The sequence below is a fragment of the Camponotus floridanus genome, unplaced genomic scaffold (genome assembly GCF_003227725.1).
Source record: "Camponotus floridanus strain SB8 unplaced genomic scaffold, Cflo_v7.5 scaffold20, whole genome shotgun sequence".
In the NCBI taxonomy this organism is placed as follows: domain Eukaryota; kingdom Metazoa; phylum Arthropoda; class Insecta; order Hymenoptera; family Formicidae; genus Camponotus; species Camponotus floridanus.
In genome coordinates, this window is record NW_020229326.1 from 622,607 (window position 1) to 638,925 (window position 16,319).

At 32.4% G+C, this 16,319-nt stretch overlaps 4 protein-coding genes and 1 long non-coding RNA gene across 6 annotated transcripts; 3 read left to right on the forward strand and 2 right to left on the reverse strand.

Moving 5' to 3' along the window:
- The first annotated feature begins 225 nt into the window (after positions 1 to 225).
- On the forward strand, positions 226 to 3,748 carry LOC105250021 (esterase E4). The gene is made up of 7 exons (XM_011255870.3): positions 226 to 504; positions 1,474 to 1,759; positions 1,846 to 2,031; positions 2,136 to 2,415; positions 2,504 to 2,979; positions 3,064 to 3,349; positions 3,427 to 3,748. The coding sequence occupies exons 1-7, from the start codon at positions 247 to 249 to the stop codon at positions 3,725 to 3,727; spliced, it is 2,073 nt and encodes a 690-aa protein (XP_011254172.1). The 5' UTR covers positions 226 to 246; the 3' UTR covers positions 3,728 to 3,748.
- LOC105250020 (proline-, glutamic acid- and leucine-rich protein 1) lies at positions 3,268 to 7,484 on the reverse strand. Of its 2 annotated transcripts, XR_003122720.1 has the most exons (9): positions 7,318 to 7,484; positions 6,847 to 7,236; positions 6,370 to 6,707; positions 6,094 to 6,270; positions 5,748 to 6,012; positions 5,375 to 5,578; positions 4,996 to 5,288; positions 3,690 to 4,877; positions 3,268 to 3,539 (listed from the first exon to the last, which is right to left on the reverse strand). XR_003122720.1 is itself a non-coding variant. In XM_011255868.3 (8 exons), exons 1-8 carry the CDS (start codon positions 7,360 to 7,362, stop codon positions 3,800 to 3,802), a joined length of 2,790 nt encoding a protein of 929 aa, XP_011254170.2. In that variant the 5' UTR covers positions 7,363 to 7,484; the 3' UTR covers positions 3,268 to 3,799. The 2 variants fall into 2 exon arrangements, 1 of the variants encoding a protein (XP_011254170.2); XM_011255868.3 differs by having other exon boundaries at positions 3,268 to 4,877.
- A 426-nt stretch (positions 7,485 to 7,910) lies between these two features.
- LOC105250022 (DNA-directed RNA polymerase II subunit RPB2) lies at positions 7,911 to 12,174 on the forward strand. The gene is made up of 7 exons (XM_011255871.3): positions 7,911 to 7,938; positions 8,094 to 10,029; positions 10,102 to 10,324; positions 10,412 to 10,873; positions 10,975 to 11,317; positions 11,416 to 11,674; positions 11,754 to 12,174. Exons 1-7 carry the CDS (start codon positions 7,911 to 7,913, stop codon positions 12,037 to 12,039), a joined length of 3,537 nt encoding a protein of 1,178 aa, XP_011254173.1. The 3' UTR covers positions 12,040 to 12,174.
- Positions 12,175 to 12,319: 145 nt separating this feature from the next.
- LOC105250023 (E3 ubiquitin-protein ligase TM129) lies at positions 12,320 to 14,583 on the reverse strand. The gene is made up of 7 exons (XM_011255872.3): positions 14,388 to 14,583; positions 14,037 to 14,292; positions 13,683 to 13,932; positions 13,397 to 13,586; positions 13,143 to 13,337; positions 12,908 to 13,050; positions 12,320 to 12,812 (listed from the first exon to the last, which is right to left on the reverse strand). The coding sequence occupies exons 2-7, from the start codon at positions 14,236 to 14,238 to the stop codon at positions 12,689 to 12,691; spliced, it is 1,104 nt and encodes a 367-aa protein (XP_011254174.1). The 5' UTR covers positions 14,239 to 14,292; positions 14,388 to 14,583; the 3' UTR covers positions 12,320 to 12,688.
- A 188-nt stretch (positions 14,584 to 14,771) lies between these two features.
- LOC112637786 lies at positions 14,772 to 16,165 on the forward strand. The gene is made up of 3 exons (XR_003122723.1): positions 14,772 to 14,973; positions 15,424 to 15,670; positions 16,019 to 16,165. It is a non-coding gene; the product is annotated as an uncharacterized LOC112637786 (long non-coding RNA).
- The last annotated feature ends 154 nt before the right edge of the window (positions 16,166 to 16,319 follow it).

The window sequence follows — 16,319 nt, forward strand, 5'->3', positions numbered from 1 at the left end:
TTTTATTAAAAAAGGAGAATCTAAAATTTTATATTATTTAAATATAAACTTTTATATTATTTTAATATACATGTATGTGAGAAACAATAAATGCTAAAATATTAATATAAAATTTACATAAAATTACATAAAATTTATAGACACATTGCGCGAAAACATGAAAACCAATATAATATATCCCCACTAGATTCATTCGTATCGACGAGGAACTCGCGATGTTCTTTCATTACAATTTATACGTTCGAAATGGATGGACGCGTCGTCTCGTTTTTCGTTCTTTTACTTTGCTCGTTAATTAATGCCAGAGATGTAGAGCTGATTAGACGAAAGAGAATTGTCGGCGGAACCGCGGCCGCGCAACCACCCAAGGACGACCCGGTGGTTTTTGTGAATAAAAATGATCGACACGCGCGTATTATCGGCAATCGCGATCCTGACAAAGGATTCTACATCTTTCGTGGAATCAGATTTGGGGAACCACCGACGGGTCGAGCAAGATTTCAGGTAAAACAAAAAATATAATACTGTCCGATAAAACGATTCATTATTATTTGTCTATAAATTATATCTCACGCGCGCATTTAATATAATTAAATATTTTTATCTCTCTGGTGTTATATTTATCGAATAAATGTATTACAATTAATTCTATGCTGTTAAAAATTAAAAGATTTAGTCAATGCTTAATTTAATCATGATTTCCATCAACATGAGGAATTATAAATAAAAATTAAGATTATTAATAATGATTATTAATAATGCAGATTCCAGAATTTTAAAATTTGAAAAGATAGTGCGAAATTAATTATAATTATATTTGATCATAAAAGAGTTTATTAAATTAAAATTTTTTATGTAATATCTACAAGTGCAAATGATTATGAGACTAAACCGTTATGCGATACTGCGATACTATACGAACACAACGCGTACAATAATTAAATTCAATGACCTGTCGAGTAAACGTGTACTTTGCTTTAACAAGCAATCGCAAATAATAGCTTTCTTCCATATAAGAAACCGCTATTATATATTTTATACATTGTTAGTACAAAATTTGATGACGCGAAATTAAATGGGATATCATTTTTTATCTCTTGATGTATCCTGTCACAACAGCCCAATTTAATAAACTTGATATATATTATCAATCCAGCCGGAAGGTAGAATAAAGCAAGCATTAAAATTTAAATATTGCAATATCACTATTCAACACACATTAATTAATTTTATGCAATTTTGCGTTTTTATATATCAATCAGTAAAGATAATCTTGATTTAATTTATCAACTATTATTAATCGTTATATATAACAGATTTATTATATAATATTAATTATATGTTTTTATATTATATATTGATTATAATTAAAAAATTGATTAATTTTAATAATAATTTTTACTTTTTTTTGAAACAAAATAATAGAGCCGTCATTAAAATAACATATATCACGTAAGAAAAATAAATTTACAGCGAGCTTCACCTGTATATCTCGAAGGAGAATATAACGCTACTACTTGGGGACCTCCTTGTCCTCAGCCTGCCTATGATGGAACCAACAAAATTATAGGAAGCGAAGATTGTCTCTTTCTGAACATCTTCACACCATCGCTTCCGGATACCACTGACGGTTATCCTGTACTGATATGGATTCATGGAGGTGGTTTTAGAAAAGGTGCAGCGTGTCAATATGAAATGAGACATTTGATCAAAAAGAAAATGATTGTAGTGTCTATCCAATATAGATTGGGAACGTTAGGTAACTGAAAGAAGCATTCTGACAGATAGATATAATTTTGATATAATATAATAAAGAAAATAATACTCTATTGAAATCTTGCCCAGGTTTTTTGAGTACAGGTACGTCAGAAATGCCAGGAAACAACGGGATGTTTGACATGATACTGGCCGTCGACTGGGTGAAGGATTACATACACTTCTTCGGCGGTAATCCGAAGAAAATAGTAGCCTTCGGTCACGGTACCGGCGCCAGTTCTGCCATGATGTTATCGTTGTCAAAATTCTGCGAAAGTAATGTGTTGGCAATTATACATAAATATATATAATTTACCGCGCATTACATATTTTTTTTATTATTGTCACTAATGAAAGAGAATTGTCACATTCTTTTGCAGATAGTTTCAGCGGCTTGATCGCTATGTCCGGTTCAATTTTATCTCACTTCGCTGTCGACAAGAACCCTTTTGAAACGGCCAGATATATAGCACGTAAAAATAGCTGTCCAATAAATGATACTCGAAGAATGGTGTACTGTCTGCGAGAATTGCCAGTGGAAAAATTGATTAGAGTTGATTCCGAGTTAGAAGGCATTCGTGCGGCCGCACGAGGTTTCGTCTCCAGTTTATCCAATCTACTCGGATCCGGTCCCGTCGTAGAAGGTTCCAATGACGGAAGGTAAATTCATCAAAAGCTCTTGAAATTCCTTTTAATTTACACATTCATTGTCCTAATTGCGAGAAAGAAATACTGTATAATCTTTAAGATCGCTCCCGAACTTTATGACGGCGTCGCCGGAGGATTCTTTGAAGCTCGGCAATTTTCCATCTATACCGCTGTTGACAGGAGTCATGAGCGATGAAACGGGAGGTGCCGTTTTCGGTCAATACAAAGATGAAGTGCAAAATAAACTAAACATGGCTCCAGATTATTTGACCAATGAGTTCATACCGTATTTGCAAGGGACTATTCCGAATATGCGAAACGGTTTGCGCTTCATCCCGCAAGCTTTCAACGGCTACTTCAACATCTTTGGAAGTGATAGCATGCGGAATACAATTGGAAGAGTTGCAGAAGCTCTGAGTGACTCGCTCTATAACGCTCCTGCATTTCTGACCGTCGATCACTGGTCCAAAAAAGCAAATGCGTTTTTATACACTTTTGATCATAAAGGAAAAAGAAAGTACGGTAAAGACTTCCTTGCGGGATTGCCAATCGTTGACGCCAAACAATCATCGAATGGTATAATTTATGATAATCACGATAAAATAAATCTATCGAATTATTCATTTATACATAACATTGAAATTATTATCTATCTCGTAGGTAATTTGAATCATGGAGACGATTTAGGATTCATATTCGACCGAAATACAATTACCGGTGAAAAAATAAGCGACAACGATGAAGTAGATGAAGTGGATGAAAATGTAACCGAAATTTTTACGGATATGATAGCAAATTTCGCAAGAAGCGGGACGTTTAGCGTACCTACTACGAATATACGCTCTAATGGCAGTGCTTGGAAGCCGGATATAATTCCAAATTTCTCAGATAAAACAAATTCTTTCATTAGTATCACGACGGATCCGAAAAGCATGAATAATTTTAGGTAACGCTGCGAAAAACTTACGAATTACATATTCATGCTGGTACATTAAACCGTGCCGTTTGCTATTAATGTTCTAGATACTGCGAAATGGGATTATGGACCGCTGTGCCAGAACGATTGCAATCACCAATGTGTAGTTTATATAAAGCTCCTTTACAATTAATAGAACAAGGTACCACAGGAACAATATCTGTAATTCAAGAACCTATTAATACAATAAATGAATTTGTTCCTGATCTTAAATCTGGCCTTAACATCGCGAATCAATCGACCAATCAAAATATTAAAGAACCAAATAAAGAGAATACTGTACAACGTAAAACAAATGGCAGATTATTACCAAAGGTACCTATACCATCAATACCATTCGCTGGTTAAATTTGTTCAACTTCTTTTAGTTTATACACATATCTTTTTATTGTATAAATGTATCAAATAAAAAAATATATATTAATCTGTCTGCCAATTTATTTCTTCTTCTTGCAATGATTGTATATCCTGTGCATTGACCAATTCTTCTTCACTTTTTGTTCTTGACTTTTCATTCATCGCCATATGTATTTCTTCATCAAATTCAGAAAATTTCTGAAGAAAAATATCTTCTACTTTTTTATCCGGTTCATTTGTACATGATATTAAATTTTCTTTGAGTTGTTTCTTTTCTTCTGTGTTAACATGTGTAATGTATTCACATTCTACTTTATTTTCAGTTGTGGAATTTATGATTTTATCAATATTATGCTGATTTTTTTCTTTATTATAGTATATTTCACATTCTTCTTGTAATATATTTCCAGTTTCTTCTTTTTCACATAAATTCTCATCTTCTTGAGTTTTATCTATATCCATTATACTATTATTTGTTTCTATTAGTTTTATAGTATTTTCACTCGGAACTATTTCTATTGATTCTATTGTATTTTTACTTGGAATTATTTCAGTACATCTTGAAGTAACTATTTTTGGCTGTTCACATATAAATGATGCTATATCTGTATCATTAGGAAGCTTTTCTTCAATTTTATCATTTTTATTTAATTTGCTAATGTTTTTACATGAATTCTTCAATTTAGGAAGCTCTTCTTCAATTTTATCATTTTTATTTAATTTGCTAATGTTTTTATATGAATTCTTCTCTGTCTCAAATTTATCTATATTTAATGTGCTCTTTTTCTTTATTAATTTGATATTATTTCCATTCTGTATTATTTCTGACGCAATTATTTTTGGTCGTTTATGTACAGATAACGTTACATCATTTTCTGAAAGATCTTCTTCAGTCCAACTTCTTTTGTCTGACTTGCTAGTAATAGCAACTTCTTCTGCTTGACTTTCAGAAACATTTTCTGAAATATCTTCTTCAACCCAACTTCTTTTGTCTGACTTGCTAGTAGTAGCAACTTCTTCTGCTTGACTTTCAAAAACATTTTCTGAAATATCTTCTTCAACCCAACTTCCTTTGTCTGACTTGCTAGTAATAGCAACTTCTTCTGTTTGATTTTCAGAAACAAATTCATTATCAGGTTCCCTGCAAATTAACAATATATATTTTTGTTTAGAATTTCTCTCTTATACACACATATACACACACACACACACACACTCACGCACAATACATAAAATTAAATAAAACTTGAGATATTTACTGTTGTCGAGGTAATTGTAATGTAGGTGCAGCAGGATGTATAATTTTTTCTAATTCAGCTAATGCAAGTTTTGCTTCTTGAATGATGTTTATATCAATATCATAAGCTGCCATATGTGATATTTCTAGACAATATTGTATTGGAAATCCTAACGTAATATGTGGATACATTAGCAAAGCTTTTAAGACTTTGAATAGTTCCAAGCGACATTTGTGGTTTTCTTTATAAAAGCTTTGTTCAAAAGAATTTAAATAAAGGTTGTATAATAAAGGTATCACAGTATTTAGAACGTTCTAAAAAAAGAGATATTCAAATATCATTAGTATCAAATATCATAGAACCGTTTCGTTAATAATAAAGTAAACTTAGATAAATTTACCTTGTAAAACGTTTCTTTTAATAATATTGTACCACTGGAAAGTATATTATACAAAGTAATAAGAGCCTCTTTGCACAAATCTGGGTCTAAATGTCCACTTTTAATAGAATCTTTTTCATTATTCAAAACTGTGCTATTTTCATATTGACTTTGTTTAAAACGTTTTATAGCCCGTTTAGATAATTGTGGCGTTTTTTGGTGCATCTTAAACAGAAGATAATAAAATTATTTTTTATTAGATAGTTTATAGTAAATATATATACATTATTACATGATTAATTTATAGTTTATGAATAATATATAGATTCTTTAATAATTCTTTAATGTATCGATTAGATTTATAAACATTGTTTAATTCATATCTAAAACTTACAGTTAATAATATACGATCTCGTTCTGGTATTATATCCTTCAATATAGAATTAATACATTCGTTTGCGATTGTCTCTATACCCGACAATGAACTAGTATTCATCAGCCATGAACAGAGACATTTGTAAGCCTGTATTTTTACACTTCTGAAAGGTTTACTATTGCTAAATGTTATTTGATTTTTAAAATCAGTATTTGTCCATTGTAATACTGTTTGGAATAACTCTAATATTGTTATTCCAAATGGTACCAACTCCTGTGCAAATCTGAGAAACACACATTTATATTATAAATCATGCTGTTCATGTTAATTAATTCAACATAAATATATATTTTAACTTTTATACCCATTTATCAGTGCATCTAAAACTGTGAGCAAACTAATATGTAATTTTGGCAAGATTATGTATAGCATCCGTTCGTCAGAAGTTTTAGTCTTCAAATTTAATGGTGTAATCATTAATCCCCGACTTAAAACCTGTAAAATATTCTGAGGCAAAACTGAATTTCTTGCTTCATATCCACTGTAATTAAAAATCAATTATATATTTCAAGAATTATATTTAATAGGATGATATTGAAATATAAATAATCATTTAGTGATATAAACTTAAGATTAATACCGTAACATTGAGGAGAGATATATACACAAATTTGAAAATCTTTGTTCCTGTTTGTTATACTCCCTATCAGTTATATATGGTAATTCTAATAGATCCTTTTTTGTATCTTTCTTTTTCAGCTCTATTAATTCACGGAATAATTGATCCATTATAGCATTTAAATTATTACAAAGCAACATTTCGTTATATATTAATCTGGTATACATAGGTGTAGCTTCTGTTGATTTAAATGAACGCTCTGTTGCTTTAGAAAAAAGAACATAGCATTTTGCACTTGCATTAACCAAATTGTCATCAGTTGAATCAATTTGTAGTAATATCATTTTTTTTATCAATTCCTGAAAATATTAAAATGTTCATATATAATTTTTAATTTTTATAAATTTATAACTGTTTAATTTAATAAATTTAATATTCACAAAAAATTTTATATATAAAATATTTAGCTGCTAATTAAATTTTGATGAATTTTGTTACCTGAAACCGTTCGCAAACTTCAGGATAATGATATAGCAAAACAGCTATTAAGTAATACACCGCTCCACATTTTGCATTTGTTCGTAAAGCACTAAGTGCATTTATAATCTGTTTAATAATTCGTGTGGAAATCTGTTTATGTAATTCTGGGATATTCTTACAATGTTCAATTAGAGGACCTAATACTTTGCATGCCAGTGTTAAATCTTGTATATTACTATGTATGTTTTCCACTACTTTAATGGCATTAGTTATCCAGAATAAACCATATTTTGATAATGTGTCCTTAGAACAAGGCAGAAGTCTATCCAGCAGAAGTAAACCATCGGATCGTGCTTGATTTAACCGAGAATTTATACTTTTTACAATACTCTGTTGTACTGTTTCGATCTAAAATATACACGTTAAAAAGTACAGTTCTAAACATTGTATAAAAATGTTTTTGTAAAATTTGCAAAGAATACTTCATACCTTTTGGCTATCAAATGGCACATCGTCATTATGCATAAACTCCATTTTTTCTTTTATCTTTTATGAATTTTCGTTCACAAGAGGAAAATGGTGTAGTAAAAAATAATTGAAAAGCGAGATTACTTTTCGACTCACATGGCTGCCTTCAGAAACTCGTAAAGTAGAGTGATACTTAACCTACCAATCGGGATCGAGAAATGTTTGCTCCTTTTATCATGATTGGTCGATTTGATGTTACTTTACCATGCGGGTAGGATTTCTGAACGCGCCTCATATTTTTAAAATACGAGTGAACGAAAATTGGTCACATGACAAAGAGTGGAAGAGTGGGACCAATGATATGAATCCTGATTGGAGTCTCTCCTCATGGTACAACTCTGATTGGAGGATCTCTATTATCCTATCGACTTCTACAGAGGGCGTTAGAAGAGTTTTCGCTGGATTTGATGAGTAGCTTCTATTCATAGTATTTTATAATTTCAGATTCTTTTCGTTCTGCTACTTCTGCTCGGTATCAACAGTATTTTCAACTTTCGTATTGTCAGCGTTCGTGTGAATATTCATTGAACCAGTTGACAATATTTTTAGTGAAAATGAGCAATATATTTGCTCTCGAAGATGGTAAGTGAATAGAAATAATAAAATGATTGATGAAGAAAAAATTCAAAAAAAAGAAACGTTTATATATAAATGCTTCCTCGTTCATTTGCAATTACCGGTTAATTTGTAGTCCATTTTTTTTATTCATAAAAATCAAAAAATCTTTTTCTATCTAGATCAATATGATGATGAAGATGCGGAAGAAATTTCGTCGAAACTTTGGCAAGAAGCCTGTTGGATCCTTATTAATGCGTATTTTGATGAAAAAGGACTTGTGCGGCAACAACTAGATAGTTTTGATGAATTCATCGAAATGTCTGTTCAACGCATAGTAGAAGATTCACCACAAATTGATTTGCAAGCGGAAGCACAACACACTACGGGCGAAATAGAAAATCCTGTTAGGCACTTATTGAAATTCGAACAAATTTATTTATCCAAACCGACTCATTGGGAGAAAGATGGTGCTCCATCTCCTATGATGCCTAATGAAGCCAGACTGAGGAATTTAACATATTCCGCACCATTGTATGTAGACATTACTAAGACCATTGTAAAAGATGGCGAGGACCCTGTGGAGACCCAGCATCAGAAAACATTTATTGGCAAAATACCAATTATGTTAAGATCAAAATATTGCTTGCTCGCTGGCTTATCCGATCGTGATTTAACAGAATTAAACGAATGTCCGTTAGATCCCGGTGGATATTTCATTATTAACGGTTCAGAAAAGGTTCTTATAGCACAAGAGAAAATGGCGACAAATACTGTTTATGTATTCAGCATGAAAGATGGTAAATATGCTTACAAGGCGGAAATCAGGTCTTGTTTGGAACACAGTTCGCGACCTACTTCAACTTTATGGATTAATATGATGGCCAAGAGTGGTGCCAGTATTAAAAAATCTGCGATTGGTCAACGCATCATCGCCATCATTCCCTACATCAAGCAAGAGATACCTATAATGGTAGTTTTCCGAGCTCTTGGATTTGTAGCTGACCGCGACATCCTCGAACACATTATTTACGATTTCGATGATCCAGAAATGATGGAAATGGTAAAACCATCTTTAGACGAAGCTTTTGTTATACAGGAACAAAATGTTGCCTTGAATTTTATCGGTACAAGAGGTGCCAAGCCGGGTGTAACTAAAGAAAAACGAATTAAATATGCCAGAGAAATTTTACAGAAAGAGATGCTACCGCATGTTGGCATAAGCGATTTTTGTGAAACTAAAAAAGCTTACTTCCTTGGTTACATGGTACACAGATTATTATCAGCGTCTCTAGGACGAAGGGAATTAGACGATCGTGATCATTATGGCAATAAAAGATTGGATCTGGCCGGGCCTCTGCTGGCATTTCTATTTCGTGGGTTATTTAAAAATCTGATGAAAGAAGTACGTTTGTATGCACAGAAATTTATAGATCGTGGAAAAGACTTTAATCTTGAACTAGCCATTAAGACGAAAATTATCACCGATGGCTTAAGATATTCACTCGCTACGGGGAATTGGGGTGATCAGAAGAAAGCGCATCAGGCAAGAGCGGGCGTATCACAAGTATTGAATAGATTGACTTTTGCATCGACGTTATCACACTTGAGACGAGTAAACTCTCCTATTGGAAGAGACGGTAAACTTGCCAAACCACGACAATTACACAATACATTGTGGGGTATGCTTTGCCCCGCGGAAACTCCCGAGGGTGCTGCTGTAGGATTGGTGAAAAATTTAGCTCTGATGGCGTACATAAGCGTCGGTTCACAGCCTTCTCCTATTCTTGAGTTCTTGGAGGAGTGGTCCATGGAGAACCTCGAAGAGATAGCACCGAGTGCTATCGCCGATGCTACGAAGATATTTGTGAATGGATGCTGGGTTGGCATTCACAGAGATCCAGATCAATTAATGGCTACTTTACGCAAGTTGAGAAGACAAATGGACATCATTGTATCGGAAGTATCCATGATTCGTGATATCAGAGATCGTGAGATAAGAATATACACTGATGCTGGCAGGATCAGTAGACCTTTGCTTATAGTAGAGGGACAGAATCTGTTATTAAAAAAGAGACACATTGATATGTTGAAAGAAAGAGATTATAATAACGACGGGTAAGCGCTTGATATGATTCATTTGCTTCTTTAATTGTTGTGGAAATGCACATTAATTATATCATGTTACAGGTGGCAAGAATTAGTAGGTAGCGGTGTAGTAGAATATATAGACACATTGGAAGAAGAAACTGTTATGATAGCCATGTCGCCTGATGACCTTAAACAAGACAAAGAATATGCATATTGTACAACATATACGCACTGTGAAATTCATCCAGCGATGATCTTGGGCGTATGCGCTTCCATTATACCATTCCCCGATCATAATCAAAGTCCTAGAAATACTTATCAGGTATCTAATTTATTATAAATACATTTTTCTTTTACCTTTCCATCTGTTTGCAAAATATAGTATAAAAACGGCTATATCATTTTTCAGAGTGCTATGGGTAAACAAGCTATGGGTGTATATATTACAAATTTTCACGTGCGTATGGATACTTTAGCTCACGTATTGTATTATCCTCATAAACCTCTGGTTACAACGAGATCCATGGAATATCTTAGATTCCGTGAATTACCAGCGGGTATCAATAGCATCGTCGCAATCCTGTGTTATACGGGATATAATCAAGAAGATAGCGTTATTTTAAATGCGAGCGCTGTCGAAAGAGGTTTCTTTAGATCGGTGTTTTATCGTTCTTACAAAGAGGCCGAGTCAAAAAAGATTGGTGATCAGGAAGAACAGTTTGAAAAACCTTCACGTTTAACTTGTCAAGGAATGCGTAACGCTATATATGATAAATTGGACGACGATGGAATCATTGCTCCTGGTATTCGAGTATCAGGCGATGATGTAATTATAGGAAAAACAATTACTTTGCCAGAAACAGACGACGAGGTAAGTTGATTGACTTCTATAATAACAAATATTGTATTATTTAATTAATAAAGATAGTGAGGTATTAGACGATATTTTATCTCTTTCGTTTATACTTTCAGTTAGATAGTACAACGAAACGTTTTACAAAACGAGATGCTTCAACTTTCTTACGAAACAGTGAGACTGGCATAGTCGATCAAGTGATGTTAACATTGAACAGTGAAGGATATAAATTTTGCAAAATTCGAGTACGCAGTGTACGTATTCCACAAATTGGTGACAAATTTGCCTCACGTCACGGACAAAAGGGTACATGCGGCATTCAATATAGACAAGAAGATATGCCGTTCTCATGCGAGGGACTTACTCCCGATATTATTATCAACCCCCATGCTATCCCTTCTCGTATGACTATTGGTCACTTGATAGAGTGCATACAGGGAAAAGTGTCTGCTAATAAAGGTAATATATAGTTTTCATTCTTAAAAATAATATATAATTTTCATTTCAATTTAAATAAGATTATCTATATATATTTATTTCTAATGTGTATTTTTTAGGAGAGATTGGTGATGCTACCCCATTTAATGATGCTGTAAATGTGCAAAAGATCTCCACGCTTTTACAAGAATATGGTTATCAGTTGCGAGGAAACGAAGTTATGTACAATGGACACACAGGTCGCAAGATTAATGCGCAAGTCTTTTTAGGACCGACGTATTATCAACGTTTGAAGCACATGGTAGACGATAAAATTCACAGTAGGGCGAGAGGACCTGTGCAAATTTTAGTTAGACAACCTATGGAAGGACGAGCGAGGTAATTACGCATATTATTAATCTCTAATATAATTTTTTCTGTTGTATATAAATACTCATATGCCTATATATTTGTATAGGGATGGAGGACTTCGTTTTGGAGAAATGGAACGAGATTGTCAAATTTCTCACGGTGCGGCACAGTTTCTGCGAGAGCGTCTCTTTGAAGTATCAGATCCGTATCGAATTCATATTTGTAATTTCTGTGGTTTGATTGCCATAGCGAATTTACGAAACAATACTTTTGAATGTAAAGGATGTAAAAACAAAACACAAATTTCCCAAATTAGACTACCATATGCAGCAAAGTTGCTGTTCCAGGAACTCATGGCAATGAATATTGCACCCAGACTTATGATACATTAATAGCTTTAGTTTATTGTATACATAAATAAAATAATCTTCAATTATATACAGATTGTATACAATATTGTTGTGTAATGAAATATGTGAGGTGAATTATTTAGTAAACGATTTTTCATATATTTCTGATAAGATATGGTCAAGAAGTATTTATTAATTAATAATAAAATATTATGATCAAGGAGTATTTTTATTAATAACAAAATAACAATATTTTATTGTACATTAAACTTTTCATATTTTAGCAATAGTTTTTTGTGATAAAAAAAATGAAACAAATGATTTTGCTAATTATTAATGTTACAGAAGCATCGAGTTGTATTCATATTAATTGAGTGCAGATTATAATTTAATTGTGTGATAATTGATACTAAAAATAGATACAAATATAAAGGCACGCTCACACACATGCATATCTTCATATGATAAAAAACCATGTTAATATATATACATATATGCATATATGTTTTTTTTCTTAATTATCATTTTAGTAATTAGCATTACTGCATGAACAAGATGTATATAGTCTAAACATCTATATAAATCTACATGGAAATTGTTAATTTTATGTGTTATTCTGTTGAAAATTATTTCCAAAAGAAGATATAACATTAAAATTTGTTTAATGAAAATAATCCAATATATTGAAACATTAATGGTTCAAAATTCTTACGTGACATACATCTAAAATACAAAATTTTGCTCTACAGACAGGGCAAGTACATTTGGAGGACAACCATGTTTCTGGTGCATTCTCATCTTGTCTCGAAGCAAACCTTAAATAATAATAAGTTTATTAAGAATATACTTTAGCTATATGATTTAGCACAAATAAGAATAATTGAAAATAATAGGAATAAAAGATATTAACCATTTTGCCATACATTCTATACACCACATTGGACGACAGTAACATGTTGTACAACCGTCAGAATCTCTACTTTCGGCATTGCATAATCTGTTCAATTTTATATTTGAAGACGCTTGCATGCATCCAATGCATTGATCCAGTTCCTTTATATATACATGTACAAATCAATAATTAAAAACGAGTTTTAAGAGAAGAATTTAAATAACTGAACTAAAACAATCACGTCACTTGATACCTGGGTAGTATCGTAGGCTGGATTTCTATTAACTTCCTCTTTGAAAGTATCGATAAATCTATCGAGCAAAGTTCTGTGAAACGTTATATTTTGCAGTACAATAATTGGCCGCGAAACTTTATCTTGCAAATCTTTAAAATCCAATGCATTTAATCTTATATCAAATGCTCCTGCCATTGCCCGTGTGGGTTTCACCTGCAAAATTGTGTATAAAATTCTATTTAAATGCTAATTTATATATAATATTGTTATACCTGTATATTGATAAATTGAACTTGATCTCTCGTTGTTGGTGACATTAAGTGTGTATCGCTTTTATTCACAATTAGAGTTGCATCGCTTTGATGCGCCACTTGCAACTTATAAGGTGTAATCTTAATAATCCAATTGTCCGTTGCTACAATACGAGTTACACTACTTGTGACAATAACAATTTTATCTACTCTAAAATAAAATTGTATTATTTTAAATAATAAATCCAGATACTTATAATACTATTTAAAAGTCATTAATAGATAAGAATATTTCTTCTGAATAAACCTTCGATATTCTACATTGATATCAGAGGCGACAGATGTCCACGACATATTATTATTACTGTATACAGAAAGATTTTGTGCTATCGGATGCGTGGCCCAATCGTGCGAGGACCATTCAAAGACCTTATTTAATATATAAAGTGGACCAATCGTAGAGCAAAAAGCAATTAATAGCCCAAAGAAATTTCCACCGACGAGGAACAATTTTGTGGCGTCTACATGACCGAAGAAAATTAATCCTAAAATATAGCCTGTGTAAAAGAAAAAAGAGAAAAAGTTATACACAAATCTGTGAAAATTTAAAATGACAGAAACAAGGGCGATTAAACCCAAGTTAAAAAAAACTGTGCATTACCTAAAGGAAGCATAGAGTGTACGAGTAATGTAACTACGCTTCTTCTAATATGATACTGTATAAAAAGCTCATTCTCGCTACCGAGCCAATTGGCGAAAATGTCTTTCACAGTCAGTCCCGCCGAGACGAATTCCGTTGGCGGATAGACGATACATCCGGACATCAGAAGATAAAATAAAGTGTAGAAAATTAAAGCAGACATTGCTTTTTCATCGAAGAGACGACTTCTGACAGCCAGCGTAATGATCTAAGCGCGCTGCAATGTTATATTTCGTAAATTCTTTTAGCACACAATTCTTTTTCCACCGTCCTTTAAACTAAAAATAAAGAATAATAATGATGATGGATTACATCCAATATATTCCTTTACAGCATGTCTATAAAATCATTGGAATCCATGGAAGTCGGTGACTGAGATTTAGATTCAGCTTAGACTGATACAGAGAATTTCCTATTCGATTTTACAACATCGGATATATATATATATATATATATGTTTGTTTATATTATATTAAAATTCTAAACACACATATATTTTTTCTCTGTCGATGATTACAGGTTAGACTACACCTATTCATTAGCACTGATTATCAACATGCATGCTGTTAAGGTCGTAAACTTGATTATCGACATCTCTCGAATACAAATTTACCCACTGTTGCAAAATAGTTTGAATTTATTCCCACCACGCCGATCACGTGCATCACATATGGCGAACATGTCAGATGTTAGTGAGATGTTTATGTATTTGGAAAAATGTTTCTCTCAAATATTTTACGTATAAAAGATATTAGTGTCTAGCTTCTATTCAATAAACAAGAAATCATTAACGTGACATTGTCACAATGTTCAATAACATCTAATATTTCCAATATGTAGTTAACATTGATAACATTATCAAACTGTCCTAGCAAAACAAGTTCAACAAGTATTCGGGGTAATATAATTCTGATAAAATAATTTTACATCGTTTAAAAAAATTATATTATCTCTCTCAGACAACATTTTCGAAGCGTTTACAAAATATTTGTGTTAAAACATTCGGACAATACACAGTATTTTGAAGTATTGAGCTAACATATCTTACTATGTGTGTATACAAATATGGAAGGGAAGGAGGATTGTAATATAAATTATTTTCATCATCACAATATATAATATTTATATAGACTCAGATAGTCAATTTGCAAAGTTGCTATCATATTATCAACAATTATTGTTGTATTACAAACATAATAATATGCATGATCAATTATATTAATCAATATTAATCAATATGGCGGTAATTAATCACACTTGGGTGTCCGAGTAGGAATGATTTTGTGTAAAAAAATAATTATCTTCGGCATTTTAAAATATTAAAACTAAAAATTAAAATACGTTCCAGGTTGCAATATACGCACTCTATAACAATGTGATAGGCTGCTCGTTCGAAGGTTCATTACACGATTACAGGAAGTTACATGATTCTCGCCACGACCTACTCTCCATTGAAAATATGAACGTCGCCAGTTTCCCCCGCCTTATAAGGATACTGCTGCACCTACATCCAGGTTGTCTCGCTATCGCCTTTTCGCTCGATCGAACCGACAATAAATAGGCAATGCATCCACTTCAATTCACCCACAGTAAAAGTAGCTATATCAAGTTGAAAAACATATGTATTTGGAAAAAATATATTTCAAGAGCATTTTATATACGAAAAGAATACTAGTTAGCTACTGATGATTGCTGATGATTCGCGTCGCGTCCAATATTGTTTTATTTTTTGTAAAATGATTCGTTATAATTAAGAGATACAATAGACATTATAAGAATACACTGGTTATTCTAGAACAGAAACACATACACGTTTAATAGCTATAGAGTTCATTACTCTCTATGATATTTACAGCACAGTGTTCTCTAAAATTATCCTGCTCGTTTAAATCGTTTTAGACTCGCGACAATCTTTTTGGTTTACACTTTATGGCTTTTTCCAGAAAACGTACAAAATAAGAGATAAATAAAATCGCAATGCGTATGCAAAAAACGCAGAAATATTACAGAATTATTATTATTAGAATGATCGAAAGATATCTAAAGAAGCCACGTACAATCAGTAAACGATGTTTTTGCGGATTCTATCGTTAATTACAAAATAATGCAAAAAAAGTGAGTGAACTTTATAACATTCGCATGATTATGACTATAATTGCAAATGTGATTGCGTAATCCTACTCCTACGTAACCGGATGCGAAGCGTGACGAGTGTCATTGATGGCAGCGTATGCTCTTGGAGCA

Excerpts from the sequence above, each read along its gene's own strand:
- LOC105250022 (XM_011255871.3), top strand. The coding sequence starts at position 7,911 with ATGAGCAATATATTTGCTCTCGAAGATG. Across the intron at positions 10,030-10,101 it reads AGAGATTATAATAACGACGG|GTGGCAAGAATTAGTAGGTA; the intron begins GTAAGCGCTTGA and ends ATCATGTTACAG. Across the intron at positions 11,675-11,753 it reads CCTATGGAAGGACGAGCGAG|GGATGGAGGACTTCGTTTTG; the intron begins GTAATTACGCAT and ends ATATTTGTATAG.
- LOC105250020 (XM_011255868.3), bottom strand. The coding sequence starts at position 7,362 with ATGGAGTTTATGCATAATGACGATGTGCCATTTGATAGCCAAAAG. Across the intron at positions 6,013-6,093 it reads TTAGATGCACTGATAAATGG|ATTTGCACAGGAGTTGGTAC; the intron begins GTATAAAAGTTA and ends TGTGTTTCTCAG. Across the intron at positions 4,878-4,995 it reads TTACAATTACCTCGACAACA|GGAACCTGATAATGAATTTG; the intron begins GTAAATATCTCA and ends GTTAATTTGCAG.
- LOC105250023 (XM_011255872.3), bottom strand. The coding sequence starts at position 14,238 with ATGTCTGCTTTAATTTTCTACACTTTATTTTATCTTCTGATGTCCGGA. Across the intron at positions 13,933-14,036 it reads ACACTCTATGCTTCCTTTAG|GCTATATTTTAGGATTAATT; the intron begins GTAATGCACAGT and ends TCTTTTACACAG. Across the intron at positions 13,051-13,142 it reads CAGCCTACGATACTACCCAG|GAACTGGATCAATGCATTGG; the intron begins GTATCAAGTGAC and ends GTATATATAAAG.
- LOC105250021 (XM_011255870.3), top strand. The coding sequence starts at position 247 with ATGGATGGACGCGTCGTCTCGTTTTTCGTTCTTTTACTTTGCTCGTTA. Across the intron at positions 1,760-1,845 it reads ATATAGATTGGGAACGTTAG|GTTTTTTGAGTACAGGTACG; the intron begins GTAACTGAAAGA and ends AATCTTGCCCAG. Across the intron at positions 2,980-3,063 it reads CGCCAAACAATCATCGAATG|GTAATTTGAATCATGGAGAC; the intron begins GTATAATTTATG and ends TCTATCTCGTAG.